Source organism: Penaeus chinensis, chromosome 3, assembly GCF_019202785.1.
Source record: "Penaeus chinensis breed Huanghai No. 1 chromosome 3, ASM1920278v2, whole genome shotgun sequence".
Classification (NCBI taxonomy): domain Eukaryota; kingdom Metazoa; phylum Arthropoda; class Malacostraca; order Decapoda; family Penaeidae; genus Penaeus; species Penaeus chinensis.
The window spans coordinates 22,723,803-22,738,758 of record NC_061821.1 but is presented as its reverse complement, the minus strand read 5'-3'; the positions used below and the strand labels follow the sequence as shown (position 1 = coordinate 22,738,758).

General features: G+C 43.4%; 1 protein-coding gene across 2 annotated transcripts in view; it reads left to right on the top strand.

Moving 5' to 3' along the window:
* Positions 1-2,558: 2,558 nt before the first annotated feature.
* Positions 2,559-14,956, top strand: part of LOC125043935 (outer dynein arm-docking complex subunit 3-like) — a 17,442-nt gene continuing 5,044 nt past the window's right edge. The window contains exons 1-8 of one of the 2 annotated variants that reach the window (XM_047640323.1): positions 2,559-2,600; positions 2,776-3,061; positions 4,749-4,870; positions 5,757-5,915; positions 11,367-11,462; positions 12,196-12,381; positions 12,808-12,923; positions 14,209-14,383. In XM_047640323.1, the coding sequence (XP_047496279.1) occupies positions 2,986-3,061; positions 4,749-4,870; positions 5,757-5,915; positions 11,367-11,462; positions 12,196-12,381; positions 12,808-12,923; positions 14,209-14,383 (930 nt within the window). In that variant the 5' untranslated portion in view covers positions 2,559-2,600; positions 2,776-2,985. The remainder of the gene's footprint in view (positions 2,601-2,775; positions 3,062-4,748; positions 4,871-5,756; positions 5,916-11,366; positions 11,463-12,195; positions 12,382-12,807; positions 12,924-14,208; positions 14,384-14,956) is intronic. The other variant, XM_047640333.1, reaches the window with a different exon arrangement.

The window sequence follows — 14,956 nt, the reverse complement described above, 5'->3', positions numbered from 1 at the left end:
TCTTATAATATTTACCGCTCTTTCCCTTTATCTATCATTCTTCGCCATTTAAAAATACATATAACAGGTTATCCTTTTCTGCTTTTCCCTTCCTCTTCGTTTTGTTATAACCAGGTATTGTGCTAATATATGTCATCATAATTCAAACTGGATTTTTTTTTAATGAAAACCACGAAATCCTATACTCACGTTTGTTGGCGAATATTTCCCCAATATCAATTTCACTATATTCTCGTTTATATATCAATATCAAATATTATGTAATCAATTCATTATGAATATGGGTCTGACCAAAATCAATAATATTCGTTTTCAACCAATTTATATTCCAAGGATAATGTCATTCATCTAGAGATTTCAGAAAACACAGTAATAGCATTTTTCTAATACGTGTCTTAAGTTAATGCTGTCATTTTTTTGTGAGGTGATGCAAGTATCGAAAAAAAATTATATACATGTAGACCTATATGCATAGATTCGTACACAAATGAATAGATGGGTAGATAGATAAATTAATTATTTAATAAACATATAAATAATTTAATGAATGAATGCACACACATACACACGCATACACACACACACACACACATATAAATATATATATAAATATATATATATACATATATATGTATATACATACACACACACACACATAAGCACACACACACACACACACACACACACACACATATATATATATATATATATATATATATATATATATACATACACATAAGCGCGCACACACACACACACACACACACACACATATATATATATATATATATATATATATATATATATATATGCATATATACATGCACATACATACGAGTATGTATATACACATATATTCATATATATACATATCTATATATATCATAACACATGTCCATATGTGTCTGATCACTTTACATGCATGCTTGACTTTTAAAAAAAGTTACCCCTTAAATTATTCGGTTTTCTATTATCAGTACGTTTTCTATCGAGAAGCTTGTACAGTAGAAATTGTTGCACAACATATTCCGGTATATTTTTTTTTCCAAAATATTATCACTCCCACTGTCCTTGGTAAAATGAGTACCGTTGCATGACGAGATTTCTTGGATATTTCTTTTTGTTGACTTGAAAAGTTTAAGTCGTAAAGCAACGGCCACAGTATGACTGAAATTGGTCAAAATATTGTTTTTTTGATCGTGACACAGCCTTGGCAGCTCTATGATTAAACCCCGTGCAAAGCAAAGTTTCTTGTTGATTTCATCCATTATTGTTATTTTAACTTTCTGCTATCATAATATGTGAGGAGTGGGTGCTTACTCACATTTCTTGATTAAATGAATGTTTGACTAAATAATCTTTAAACAAAATTAGTGACGCTTCATTGCTAGTTGTAATATATATCACTTATTTTTACAATACGATTATACCTATCATGACAACATAACAACGTTTAGACTATCAAGTAATAAGATTCCTAGTAATTACACCTCATCTCATCTCGCTTCCCTTCACAGCTGGGGAAATATCCTACTCTGTAAAGGGATCCCTGGAGAGAATAGACTAGTGTGAACTCCTTAATACTGCTCGTAAAATGCATTTCTTGTATCAGCTGTCTTTTTTACACTGATAGACAGGTTTCTATAAAAACAAATAGAAAGACTGATAGGCAGAAAGAGAAAGATAGACAGATGGATAGATAAATAGATAGATAGGTAAACAAATAGCAAGGAAGATTATGAGATAAATAATTAGAGAGAGTAAGAGATGTCAGAGTACGAAATAGATAAACATATAGATAGATAGAAAGGCAGATAAAGAGGTAGATGGACAAAAAAAACATACAGAGATAGACCGAGACACCCCCCCCCCCCCACACACACACATATATATATATACAGACACACACACACACACACGCATATATATATATATGTAAATATATATATATATATTTATATATTACACATACACACATATACACATACACACACACACACACACACACACACATATATATATAGATATATATAAAATGTATATATATAATGTATGTATGTATGTATGTATGTATATATATAATGTATGTATGTATATATGTATGTATATATATGTTTATATATGTATATATATGTATATATATACATAGATTTATTGATTGATTCATATACCAAATAGATAGATAGTTATATATACATATATAGGTATTACATATATATATATATATATATATATATATATATATATTACATACATACCTTTATTAATTTTTATATATGTATATATGTATACACATAAATATACATGTGTGTGTGGGTATGTACGTACGTGCGTGTATATGCATGTATATATCTTTATATAGATATTGTACACCGTACACATTTGTTTGTGTCTGAATTCAAGTATGAGAAATCGATCTATTTCTTGTTTTCCAGAAAGCTCGGTATCAAGGTTTTCTTGCCCGCTACGAGTCATGCGCCTTCGTTGCCATGGAAACGCATGTAAACAACTTGGGAGAGACTGAGGTCATTTAGTTCCCTCAGAGAGTCTAGAATGTAGTAACAGCTTGTTGTTTGCGCGTTATTTATGCGCTGTTGTGAGTATGTGAAGAGTGTAAAGGTGTTTTGATATTTGCATTATGGAAAATCAGATTACTCTACTTTGTTGATATTTAGAATTTGTGTAAACGATTGTTAAGAGGTTTATGAGATAATTACGTTCCATATATATGAATGCAAATTATTTGTTATATATGATTTAAACCATACATTTCAGGAATGGATACCTGTAAGAAAAAAAAAAAAAAACTAAATGAAAATGATGCATTCTAAAACGCAACATACATTCCCAAACCGATTTACGTAAAATATTAAAACAGTATGAGACTTTCAACCTTAACTTGAGGCTATGGTAAGGATCAAAATTTCCGTCACATGCCCGTAAAGTGAGCCTTAATGAACATCGTCGCAAAAAGAGGAAACCGAGATGATGTCCATAGCAGAACAGAAAGCCAAGATTAACAGCGACATCCAAGCCCTTCGGAAGAAAATTCAGTTGTCAGGTGAGAGCATTGACGGTTTTATCACTTTTCTTTATCATATTATCTTTAATTCTATACTAATATCATTCCTTTCTGTGCTTGTTCAACTACATGTTTATATATATATGTATATATATACACATATATTTATATTACACATACACACACACACACACACACATATATATATATATATTTTATATATATATATATATTATGTATATACATATATATACATACATACATAAACAAACACGCACACACACATCTATACACAGTATACAGTATAAGAATGTGTATATATACACATACACAGTATACATTATACGCATATATATATATATATATATATATATATATATATATATATACATACACGGTAAACAGTATATGTATGTGTGTTTATGAGAAAACAAGAGTGAGAATGAGAGAGAGAATGAGAGAGAGAGAGAGAGAGAGAGAGAGAGAGAGAGAGAGAGAGAGAGAGAGAGAGAGAGAGAGAGAGAGAGAGAGAGAGAGAGTGCGTGTGTGCATTTGTATATATCTAAGATTTACAACTCTATCAGTAAAACTATACATATATACAACTATATATATAATATATATATATATAGTATATATATAATACATACGCATTATATATATAATACACGCGCATTATATATATATATATATATATATATATATATATATATATATATATAACACACGCACACGCACACGCACACGCACCCGCACGCACGCACACGCACACACACACACACACACACACACACACACACACACACACACACACACACACACACACACACACACACACACACGTTTCCCAAGTTTCTTCCGAAAAGCCTTTCCAACCTGACATTTTTGTATTTTCCTCCAATATTTCTTTTCGTTTTAATCTCCCCAAGACCGAGACCAATACCTGAGGGGCCACGAGCTCCCCCTGGTTCGTGGGAGCGTCACCCCAGTAGCCTCACACCCTGGGGGAGAAGGGGAAAGGGGGAAGGAGATGGACGCAACTTTTATTTATAAAGTCTTTATAATAATACTACATAATTTCCCCCGAGGTTTCTACTCCACTCGGCGTTCCAAGGGCTAATAGAGCTCATTTTCCGCCCGAATCACGCATGGTTATCGACTAAACTGCGCCTGGTTTGCGTTCATTACGTCTGTTTGTTGTTCTATGTTCCACCTGATCAATATCCCTTGCTGACTCGGTAGGGATTTCTATTTCGCCTAAAGACGATTTTGTGGTTGCTTATCCTTGAAATATGAAGTTACCTCTATCTACCTTTTCATTGTTAATTCTGTGTTTTGCATGTTTCTAAAGGGAGGGGTATTAAGGGATACTTATTAAGAATAAAGGGATTGAAGATGAGAGAGAGAGAGAGAGAGAGAGAGAGAGAGAGAGAGAGAGAGAGAGAGAGAGAGAGAGAGAGAGAGAGAGAGAGAGAGAGAGAGAGAGAGAGAGAGACAGAGACAGACAGAGATAGACAGACAGAGATAGACAGACAGAGAGAGATTGGGAGACTGGGAGATTGAGAGATATGGAGATTGGGGATTGGGAGATTGATATTGAGAGATTGAGAGACATAATTTGAGAGGTGGGTGAGAAAGAAAACCAAAACAAGAATATAATTAATAATAAAAAGAGAGTCAGACACAAAAAGAGCTAAAACACATTCCTTCTCTCCTCCCTTTGCAGAGGGCGAGAGCAAAGCCTTCTACGAGGAGAGCGAGGGAGAGAAACAAGCTAACAAGGCGGCCATAACGACCCTTCGAGGCGAGATCAAACACCTCCATGTCAAAATCGAGGAGGCAAAACAGGTGATATTTTTTATATATATTTATTTATCTATTATTATGTTTTACAGATGTGATAGTGTGATTCTTATGTGAGACTTTTCAGATTATATTTTTTCCATATAATCTGAAAATAAGTCTTCGGTCGTTTGCAAAATATATTAATATCAAGTCAATATTTTAATATTTTAATCGTCAATCTTATATATCATAAAAAATATAGAATATTTTATATTTTGTACAGTTCGCACCAGATTCACATACAAGTCTAATATGTCATTTAAAATATCCATCATTATCCCCCTCTAATATGCAAAATACTGTGTGCTCTTTGTTGTCCTAAGCACAATATGCCCCGGAGTTTCCTGTCCAATATTGCTCCTTCAACTTGGCTTCTAAAAAATGCATCACGTGACTGAGACTTGAGCATAAAGTAATTAACCGCGTCTTCTAATTAGTGCGCTGTTTTACTCCGCTTAATAGAAAGATGTCTTTGTGAGATAGGAAGCTATGAGGTTATTAGGGAAATGCAATAATTGTGATATATGATAACACAAGTGCGTGTGTATGATGTATGCGATAATTAAGTGATTAAATACACACGCACGCACGCACGCACGCACGCACGCACACACTCTCTCTCACACACACACACTCTCACACACACACGCACACATACACACACACACACACACAAACGCACACATACACACACACACTCTCTCACACACACACGCACAAATACACACACACACACACACACACATATATATATATATATATATATATATATATATGATAACTGACTAGTTATGAAAATCTGACCATCCTTGCACCAGCTCCAGGGCATCACATCCCTTAACCCAACTATCGCACAACCGCCGAATTCTGACGCCCCTTGGCTCCCCAGGGCAGCGAGCGGAGCGTCGAGAGAGTCCTGCAGCAGCGGCGCCGTGCCATCAGCGCCCCCGTCAAGGTCAAGAAAGCGGAGGGCGCCATCAGGGCCTCCGAGTACAAGCTGCACGACCTCGTCAAAAGGCTCAACTTCCTCCAGCACTCTCGGAAACAGGTGAGCAGTAGTAGTAGGAAGCGGGTGGACAGTAGTAGTAGGGAGCAGGTGAGCAGTAGTAGTAGGAAGCGGGTGGGCAGTAGTAGTAGGGAGCAGGTGAGCAGTAGTAGTAGGAAGCGGGTGGGCAGTAGTAGTAGGGAGCAGGTGAGCAGTAGTAGTAGGAAGCGGGTGGGCAGTAGTAGTGGGAAGCAGGTCAGCAGTAGTAGTAGGAAGCGGGTGGGCAGTAGTAGTAGGGAGCAGGTGAGCAGTAGTAGTAGGAAGCGGGTGGGCAGTAGTAGTAGGAAGCAGGTGAGCAGTAGTAGTAGGAAGCAGGTGAGCAGAAGTAATAGGAAGCAGGTGAGCAGTAGTAATACGAAGCAGGTGAGCAGTAGTAGTAGGAAGCGGGTGGGCAGTAGTATTAGGAAGCAGGTGAGCAGTAGTAGTAGGAAGCGGGTGGGCAGTAGTAGTAGGAAGCGGGTGGGCAGTAGTATTAGGAAGCAGGTGAGCAGTAGTAGTAGGAAGTGGGTGGGCAGTAGTAGTAGGGAGCAGGTGAGCAGTAGTAGTAGGAAGCAGGTGAGCAGTAGTAGTAGGAAGCAGGTGAGCAGAAGTAATAGGAAGCAGGTGAGCAGTAGTAATACGAAGCAGGTGAGCAGTAGTAGTAGGAAGCGGGTGGGCAGTAGTATTAGGAAGCAGGTGAGCAGTAGTAGTAGGAAGCGGGTGGGCAGTAGTAGTAGGAAGCGGGTGGGCAGTAGTATTAGGAAGCAGGTGAGCAGTAGTAGTAGGAAGCGGGTTGGCAGTAGTAGTAGGAAGCAGGTGAGCAGTAGTAGTAGGAAGCAGGTGAGCAGTAGTAGTAGGAAGCAGGTGAGCAGTAGTAGTAGGAAGCAGGTGAGCAGTAGTAGTAGGAAGCAGGTGAGCAGTAGTAATAGGAAGCAGGTGAGCAGTAGTAGTAGGAAGCAGGTGAGCAGTAGTATAGGAAGCAGGTGAGCATAGTAGTAGAGGAAGGAGGTGAGCAGTAGTAGTAGGAAGCAGGTGAGCAGTAGTAGTAGGAAGCAGGTGAGCAGTAGTAGTAGGAAGCAGGTGAGCAGTAGTAGTAGGAAGCAGGTGAGCAGTAGTAGTAGGAAGCAGGTGAGCAGTAGTAGTAGGAAGCAGGTGAGCAGTAGTAATAGGAAGCAGGTGAGTAGTTAGTAGTTAGGAAGCAGGTGAGCAGTAGTAGTAGGAAGCATGAGTGTGAGCGTAGTAGTAGAAGCAGGTGAGCAGTAGTAGTAGGAAGCAGGTGAGCAGTAGTGAGCAGTAGTGATAGAAGCAGGTGAGCAGTAGTAGTAGGAAGCAGGTGAGTAGTAGTAGTAGGAAGCAGGTGAGCAGTAGTAGTAGGAAGCAGGTGAGTAGTAGTAGAAGGAAGCGGGTGAGCAGTAGTAATAGGAAGCAGGTGAGCAGTAGTAGTAGGAAGCAGGTGAGTAGTAGTAGTAGGAAGCAGGTGAGTAGTAGTAGAAGGAAGCAGGTGAGCAGTAGTAATAGGAAGCAGGTGAGCAGTAGTAATAGGAAGTAAGTGAGCAGTAGTAGTAGGAAGCAGGTGAGCAGTAGTAGTAGGAAGCAGGTGAGCAGTAGTAGTAGGAAGCAGGTGAGCAGTAGTAGTAGGAAGCAGGTGAGTAGTAGTAGAAGGAAGCAGGTGAGCAGTAGTAATAGGAAGCAGGTGAGCAGTAGTAATAGGAAGTAAGTGAGCAGTATTAGAAGGAAGCAGGTGAGCAGTAGTAGTAGGAAGCAGGTGAGTAGTAGTAGTAGGAAGCAGTTGAGCAGTAGTAATAGGAAGCAGGTGAGCAGTAGTAGTAGGAAGCAGGTGAGCAGTAGTAGTAGGAAGCAGGTGAGCAGTAGTAGTAGGAAGCAGGTGAGCAGTAGTGATAGGAAGCAGGTGAGCAGTAGTAGTAGGAAGCAGGTGAGCAGTAGTAACAGGAAGCAGGTGAGCAGTAGTAGTAGGAAGCGGGTGAGCACGTGTGGTAGTCGTATGTGATGAGGTTTCTTGGTTATCCTATTTTTTCATATTTTCAGACCCGTGTTTTTCTAATCTTTATCACTATTCATCAAGTTCTTCCCCATGCAATTTCTATTCTTTATCATCATTATCATTATTGTTATATATATATATTTTTTTTTTGTAGGTGGCTGCTCCATGCTCAGGATGATGCTAAGCGATGGTGTGGTAGCGTAGATAGTGTTATGTGCTTGCATGCCTTCTCGCTTACAGCTGCCACCGCTGGCTAGCTTATTGCGAAAAGGGGAGCAGCTCTGCATAAGCCTCCCCTGCCAGTTCACAGCCTCTCCGTCATCGAGACTTGCAGTGCCTCCTCGTGGCCATCCATGGAAATGAGTACCTTGCAGTCCCAAGCAAAATTGTGGGGGATCTCGGAGCAGCAGGAGGCCCCAGAAGTACAGAGCCATGACCCACCGGCGTGTAGACACGCCTTGGTTCTGTACCAACTCCTGCCCCTCAGCCACCCTGGGGTAAATGGGCGGCTCGGGGGAGGTGGGCCTTACCAGCTATCCTACCCCCAGATAACTCACAGGCAGCTACAGAAATAAATGGATATGCTGGGGGGAGGGGTGCTGTCCCTCCCATCCAGCCAGCAAGTCAGGCTGTGGGTCCCATTGGGAGGGCAAATGTTGGTGCACAGGATGGGAATGAGAGTTACTTGTCCCGCCTGCATCCCCACAGGCGCCAACCCAGCATGAGGCCTGTGGGGCAAAGCCCTAGGGAACCCCACAGGTGGACGTTGGACCCCACAGCCTGCCGACCCCCTTTATTTGGGGCAGCGACGGCAGGGGGTGGCAGAGGTGGCATCCTCCCAGAGCAACCACCCGAGGCTTAACTTTGGGCGAACTATCCGGGTAGGCGCTTGGAACATCCGGTCCTTGGAGGAGGACGAGCGGTTACCTCTGCTATCAAAGGAATTTGAGCGGTTGGGAGTTGAGGTGACAGCCCTCTTGGAGGTGAGACCTGGCAGTGGCACGATCAGTATGGGTAGGTACACCTACTACTAGTTGGGTTGCTGTGATGGTCATCACTTCCAGTAAGTAGCCTTAGCCATCTAAAGCCGACTTCAACCCTCTGTATGCTTTTGGCTTCATGTCTCTTATTGCTATGTACACTCCTACCAATATTTGCAAACTCGATGTGAAAGAGGCGTTCTATGCCAAACTCACATATGTGGCAGACAATTGCCCCTAGCGAGACATTCGCATTGTTCTGCGCGACTTCAATGCAGTATTCGGCTGTAATCGAGCTGGCTATGAGTTGTCTGTTGGTCCCCATGGCTCATGAGCTGATCCCAGTAGTGAGAACAGCCTCCTCCTCCGGGAATTTGCTAGGTCACAAAACTCGAAAACCTGGTGTACCTAGTTGCTCTGTGAAAGTTCTTTAAGTGTGAAACACTCAAAAGCAGCGCAGGAATCCATTGGTGTACGCCCGAGAGCAAGGCAGAATTCCATATCTCTGGAGACATTGGAGGTCACTGAAGCATGTCACATGGCTCGGCTGATCGGCAACCAGGAGTTGCGTCGCTCTTTGGTGCATAGAGCTCGGACACTGCTGAGAAGGGACAAGGAACAGTTTATAAGGAATCTTGCTGAGGAGGTTGAAGACCATTTCTTGGTAAATGAACTTCGTCCTACCTACCAAAAAACTGAGCTCTAAGTCCTCCTCACAGATGACTGCAGTTCGCTCAGTGGATGGCCAGATTATCTCAGATCATGTTGGGGTTTTTGAACGTTGGGCTGAGTATTTTGAGCAGCTGTACCAGGTAGACCCTCCAACAATTAGCTTGGATGCAAGTGGTAACTGAGGTTAGGATGGCAATTTCCAAACTGAAGTGTGGGAAAGCCACAGGCATATGTGATATCCCTGGTGAATTGCTAAAGGCTGGGGGTGAACCTATGGCACAGAGCTTGCATGCAGTCTTAACTGCCATCTGGCAGTCTGGTACCACTCCCCCTGACCTGTTGAGGAGCGTGGTCATCCCTCTCTGGAAGGGGAAAGATTATCATTGGGAATGTAGCAACTACCGTGGCATTACACTGCTCAGTATACCAGGCAACGTTTTCACCCACATTCTTCTGAAACGGAGCCTACATCGACCTCAAGAAGGCGTTTGACTCAGTGCATCAAGAATTGCTATGGGAGATTCTGAGACTTGGGAGAATTCCGACACGGTTTATTGGCTTTATAGCAAGCCTATATACCGGTACCGAAAGTGCTGTAAAATGTGGTGGGGGCCTGTCAAACTTTTTCCCTCTTAATTCAGGGGTGAGGCAAGGCTGTCATTGCATCAACACTTTTCAACACCTGCATGGACTGGATAATGGGCAGAGCTACTACCCAAAGTCAGTGTGGAGTAACACTGGACAATATTAAGGTCTCAGACTTTGTCGATGATTTTGCTATCCTATCAGTCCCTGGAGTCACTGGTGGCAGCTCTTGATGCATTTAGCAATGAGTCAAAGCCCTTAGGCCTCGAGGTCTATAGACCAAGACCAAGATTCAGGACTTTGGTATCGGGAACCCGTTCAGTCGATCCATGCTTGCAGTGAGGATGTTGAAGTTTTCATACCTTGGTAGCATAATTCATTTTTCTGGGCTGTCAGACCAAGATGGTCTGGCAGCAGAAGCCATGAATTCGATCAACAAGAGCATTTGGAGATGTCGGTGCCGATGCAGAAGGACTAAGCTACGTGTCTTCAAGGCCTTGATACTGCCAGTTTTGCTCTATGGAAGCGAAACCTGGACGCTATCTAGCGCCTTGGAGTCTCTTCACTGGATCATGGGGTACAGTTGACAGGACCATGTGTCCAACTGACGGCTACACCGCAAGACTGGCATGGGACCTGTTACTTGCATAATCCGGGATCACCAACCATCTAGCTCGTTTCCCTGTGGATGACCCTGCCCATCAGGTTGTCTCTCTGCGAGACAATCCTGGGTGGAGGAGGCCCATGGGACAACCTAGGAGGTCATAACTTGGACAGCTCGACGAGACCTGCCGCGAGGAGTTAGATATGGGCCGAGGACCTGCCTGGAGACTCGCCATGAGGGACCATCGTGGCGGGAAGCGAAGGGTGGATGCGACCATGCGCAACCGTCGGCGTTAGCCCTTTGATGATTATTATTATTTATGTCATATTCAGCCCAGCGCAATTTCCAATTTTTACCACCATTATAATTTTTCATGTTCTGACCCATGCAATGCCTTTTCACTATCATCATTATTTTCCATATTCTGATCTCATGCATTATCTAATCTTTATCACCTTTATTGCTATTCTTATTTTTACTCATACCATTTCTGATCATTGTCACAATTATTGTTTTTTTTTTTTTTCTTCATAATCAAACCCGTGGAATGTTTTATCATTATCACCATTGTTTTTTTTCGACTATGGCCACTACGCGCCACCCTCATAATGCCTCAACATTCTCATTTTTAGCGTGAAAATCGGCTGAACTCCCTAAAACAACAGCTGGGGGAATCGTCTTCAGACAGGGTACAGGAAGAGCACCGCACAATTCAGCAGTTACAACAGGTCGGTGAAAACTTATATTCTTTAATTATCAAAATTAAATGTATCGAAAAGTGCCTTCTTATGATTTAGTTTCGTTTCATCTTAAATCTGCACACTTGTCACCGAAAAGACTTTAATTTTTTTCCACCATTTATTAGCGTCACTCTGTACTTCCCCTTGTCTTTAACTTCTACTTACCTTCGCCTACAACGTCACTCTAAGTATTCACCCTACAATTACAACTTCATCCTCCTTACCTGTTTCATCTTCAGAAGTCATCCTTACCTGCAACATCACCTGTGGGTTTTCACTCTTGCTTTTAGCAGTGTCCTCTTCGACATACTTGCTTTTCCACCTTTCTTCTGGTCTTTAACTACCTAAATACTTGTCTAACTAACTGCCTTGTTAACCCATCTTCTTATCTACCCACCTAACTTTCTTTAGTATATGTGTATATATATTAATTAATATGTGCAAGTATTTATATCTGCATAGGTAGTGAAACACAGACATACACTACTATAAACACATAAAAGTATTGATAAACAAACCAACATACTAATATAAGATACACGTGCAGCATGACAAACATTAATAAGTACCGAACTAGCAACAAACCAAACAACAAACAAATAACAAAACAACAAACTGAAAGGAACTGAGGATTGCACCTTTCCCACCAAACCTTTATTCCGCCTCTTAAAGCCGCCCTCTCACCCCCTGCCCACCTCCCTCCCTCCCACGCCCCCCACAGGATCTGATCGCGCTGGAGAACGAGCAGGAGCGAGTGGGCGTGAGTGTGACGGAGGCGGAGAGTGTGAAGCGGCGCTACGGAGCCATGGTGACGGCGCTCAAAGGGGAGGCAGCCTCCTACAGGACGACCCTTGACACGCTGCACGCCAGACTCGCCGAGGAGAAGGATTCCTTGAAGAACTTGAGGGTGAGAGGCCATATATATACACATGCATATGTATATATAAAAAGACAGAGGTAGATAGAGAGATACATATAAAGAGAAATGGATATAGATAGATAGATAGATTGACTGATTAATTGACTGAATGAGAGATAGAGATATGTAGATAGATACAGTTCGATGGATTGATAGACACATAAGACAGAGAAACCGAAATAGATTTATGCACTTCCACCAGGTACTGTATATAGTACCGTATACCTTAAAAGCAAAAGAAATAACTAAATAGATAGATGGATAGACACAGACCATTAAAAGATGCAGCCGTTCCCCTTAACGAAAATGCAACATGACCTCATAGAGCATCAAATCTTAGAGAAAAAGATAGACAACAAAAATACAAAAATTCAATTTAAAAAAAAACATGATTTCCTTTCTCCCCGAGCACAGGATAGCAGGAAGAAAGCAGAGAAAACACGAGACTGCTTGAGAACGCGCCTGCATGAGGAGGAGGAAAGCGCTTACGAGACCAAGAGGGAACGCGAAAAGAGGCTCTTCGAATTTCGGTAAGCAGGAGGAACAAGTAATGAGAGGAGGAGGAAGAGGAAGAGATAAGAGAACGGGTAATAGGGTGAGAGGAGCACAGGTGATTGGGGAAAAGGAAAGGGAACAGATAATGGGGTGGGGAATAGCACAGATGATAAGAGGAAGAGGAGGAGAAAAGCACAGGTGATGGATGGAAGGGAAAGGGAAGAGATAATGTGATGGGGAACAGCGCAGGTAATGGAAGAGAGAGAAAGAGAACGGGTATTTGGGATGTGAATATCAAAGGTGATGGAGTGAGAGGGTAATGGGGTGGGGAACAGCATAAATGATGGGAGGAGAAGGAAAGAGAACAGGTAATGGGGTGGAGAACAGGGCAGGTGATAGGGGGAGAGGGAAGGAGAACAAGTAATGGGGTGGAGAACAGGGCAGGTGATATGGGGAGAGGGAAGGAAAACAGGTAATGGGGTGGAGAACAGGGCAGGTGATAGGGGGAGAGGGAAGGAGAACAGGTAATGGGGTGAAAGGGAAAGAGGACAGGTAATGGAGTGGAATGAGTACAGGTGATGGGGGAGAGGGAAAGAGCACAGATGATGGGGTGGAGAACGGTACAGGTAGTAGGAGAAGAAGGGAAGACAACAGGTAATAGGGAACGGTACAGTTGATAGGGAAAGAGGGAAAGAAAGCAGGTAGTGGAGTGGGGACAGCACAAGGGATGGAGAAAGAGCGAGAGAGCGAGAGAGAGAGAGAGAGAGAGAGAGAGAGAGAGAGAGAGAGAGAGAGAGAGAGAGAGAGAGAGAGAGAGAGAGAGAGAGAGAGAGAGAGAGAGGGAGGCAGAGGGAGAGGGAGAGAGGACAGGACAGGTAATGGGGAAGGGAACAGCGCAGGTGATGAGGTTAAAGGGAGAGAACAGGGAATAAGGTGGAGAATAACACAGGTGAGAAGGAAAGAGGACAGCTAATGGGGTAGGGATGGGGGAGAGGGAAGGACAGGTAATGGGTGGGGAACGACACAGGTAATGGGAGACAGGAAAGAGGGCAGATAATGGGTGGGAGGAACACAGGTGATGGGGAAAGGGAAGGAGGATAGGTAATGTGGAACAACACAGGTGATGGGAGAGAGGGAAAGAGGTCAGGTAATGGGTGGGAAGAGCACAGGTGATGGGGGAGAGGGAAGGAGGACTGGTAATGGGGTGGAGTGCAGCACATGTGATGAGAGGGAGGGAAAGGGACAGGGACAGAGTGCAAAAGGCCAAAAAAAAAAAAAAGAAACGCCAAAACCTTCTTCCACCCTCATCGCCTCCCACAGGAAAAAAGCCGAGGAGCGCCGTCAGCAGGACCTGGGCGCCGCCGTGGACCGCAGGCTCTCCATCATGAGGACGCCCACGCGCAGGGACTCGCCCACGGCCGCCCTCACGCAGGACACTCAGGAGCAGATCGAGGCCGAGCTGGAGAAGTACCAGCAGCTTTTCTCGAGGTTGAAGGTAAGGAGGAGGGAGGAGTAGGAGGGGGAGGAAGGAGGGATAGGGAGGAGGAGGAGGGGGAGTGGGAGGAGGAGGAGGAGGAGGAGGAGGAGGAGGAGGAGGAGGAGGAGGAGGAGGAGGAGGAGGAGGAGGAGGAGGAGGAGGAAGAAGGAGGGATAGGGAGGAGGAGGAGGAGGAAGGAGGGATAGGGAGGAGGAGGAGGAGGAAGGAGGGATAGGGAGGAGGAGGAGGAGGAAGGAGGGATAGGGAGGAGGAGGAGGAGGAAGGAGGGATAGGGAGGAGGAGGAAGAGGAAGGAGGGATAGGGAGGAGGAAGGAGGGATAGGGAGGAGGAGGAGGAAGGAGGGATAGGGAGGAGGAGGAGGAAGGAGGGATAGTGGAGGAGGAGGAGGAGGAGGAGGAGGAGGAGGAGGAGGAGGGGGAGGAGGAAGATGGAGGAAGAAGAGGGAGGAGGAAGAGGGAGGATGAGGGAGGATGAAGGAGGAGGAAGAAGGAAGGGAAGAGGGAGGAGGAAGGAGGAAGGGAAGGAGGAAAGGGAGGAGGAGGAGGAGGTGAAGGAGGAAGGAGGAAGGAG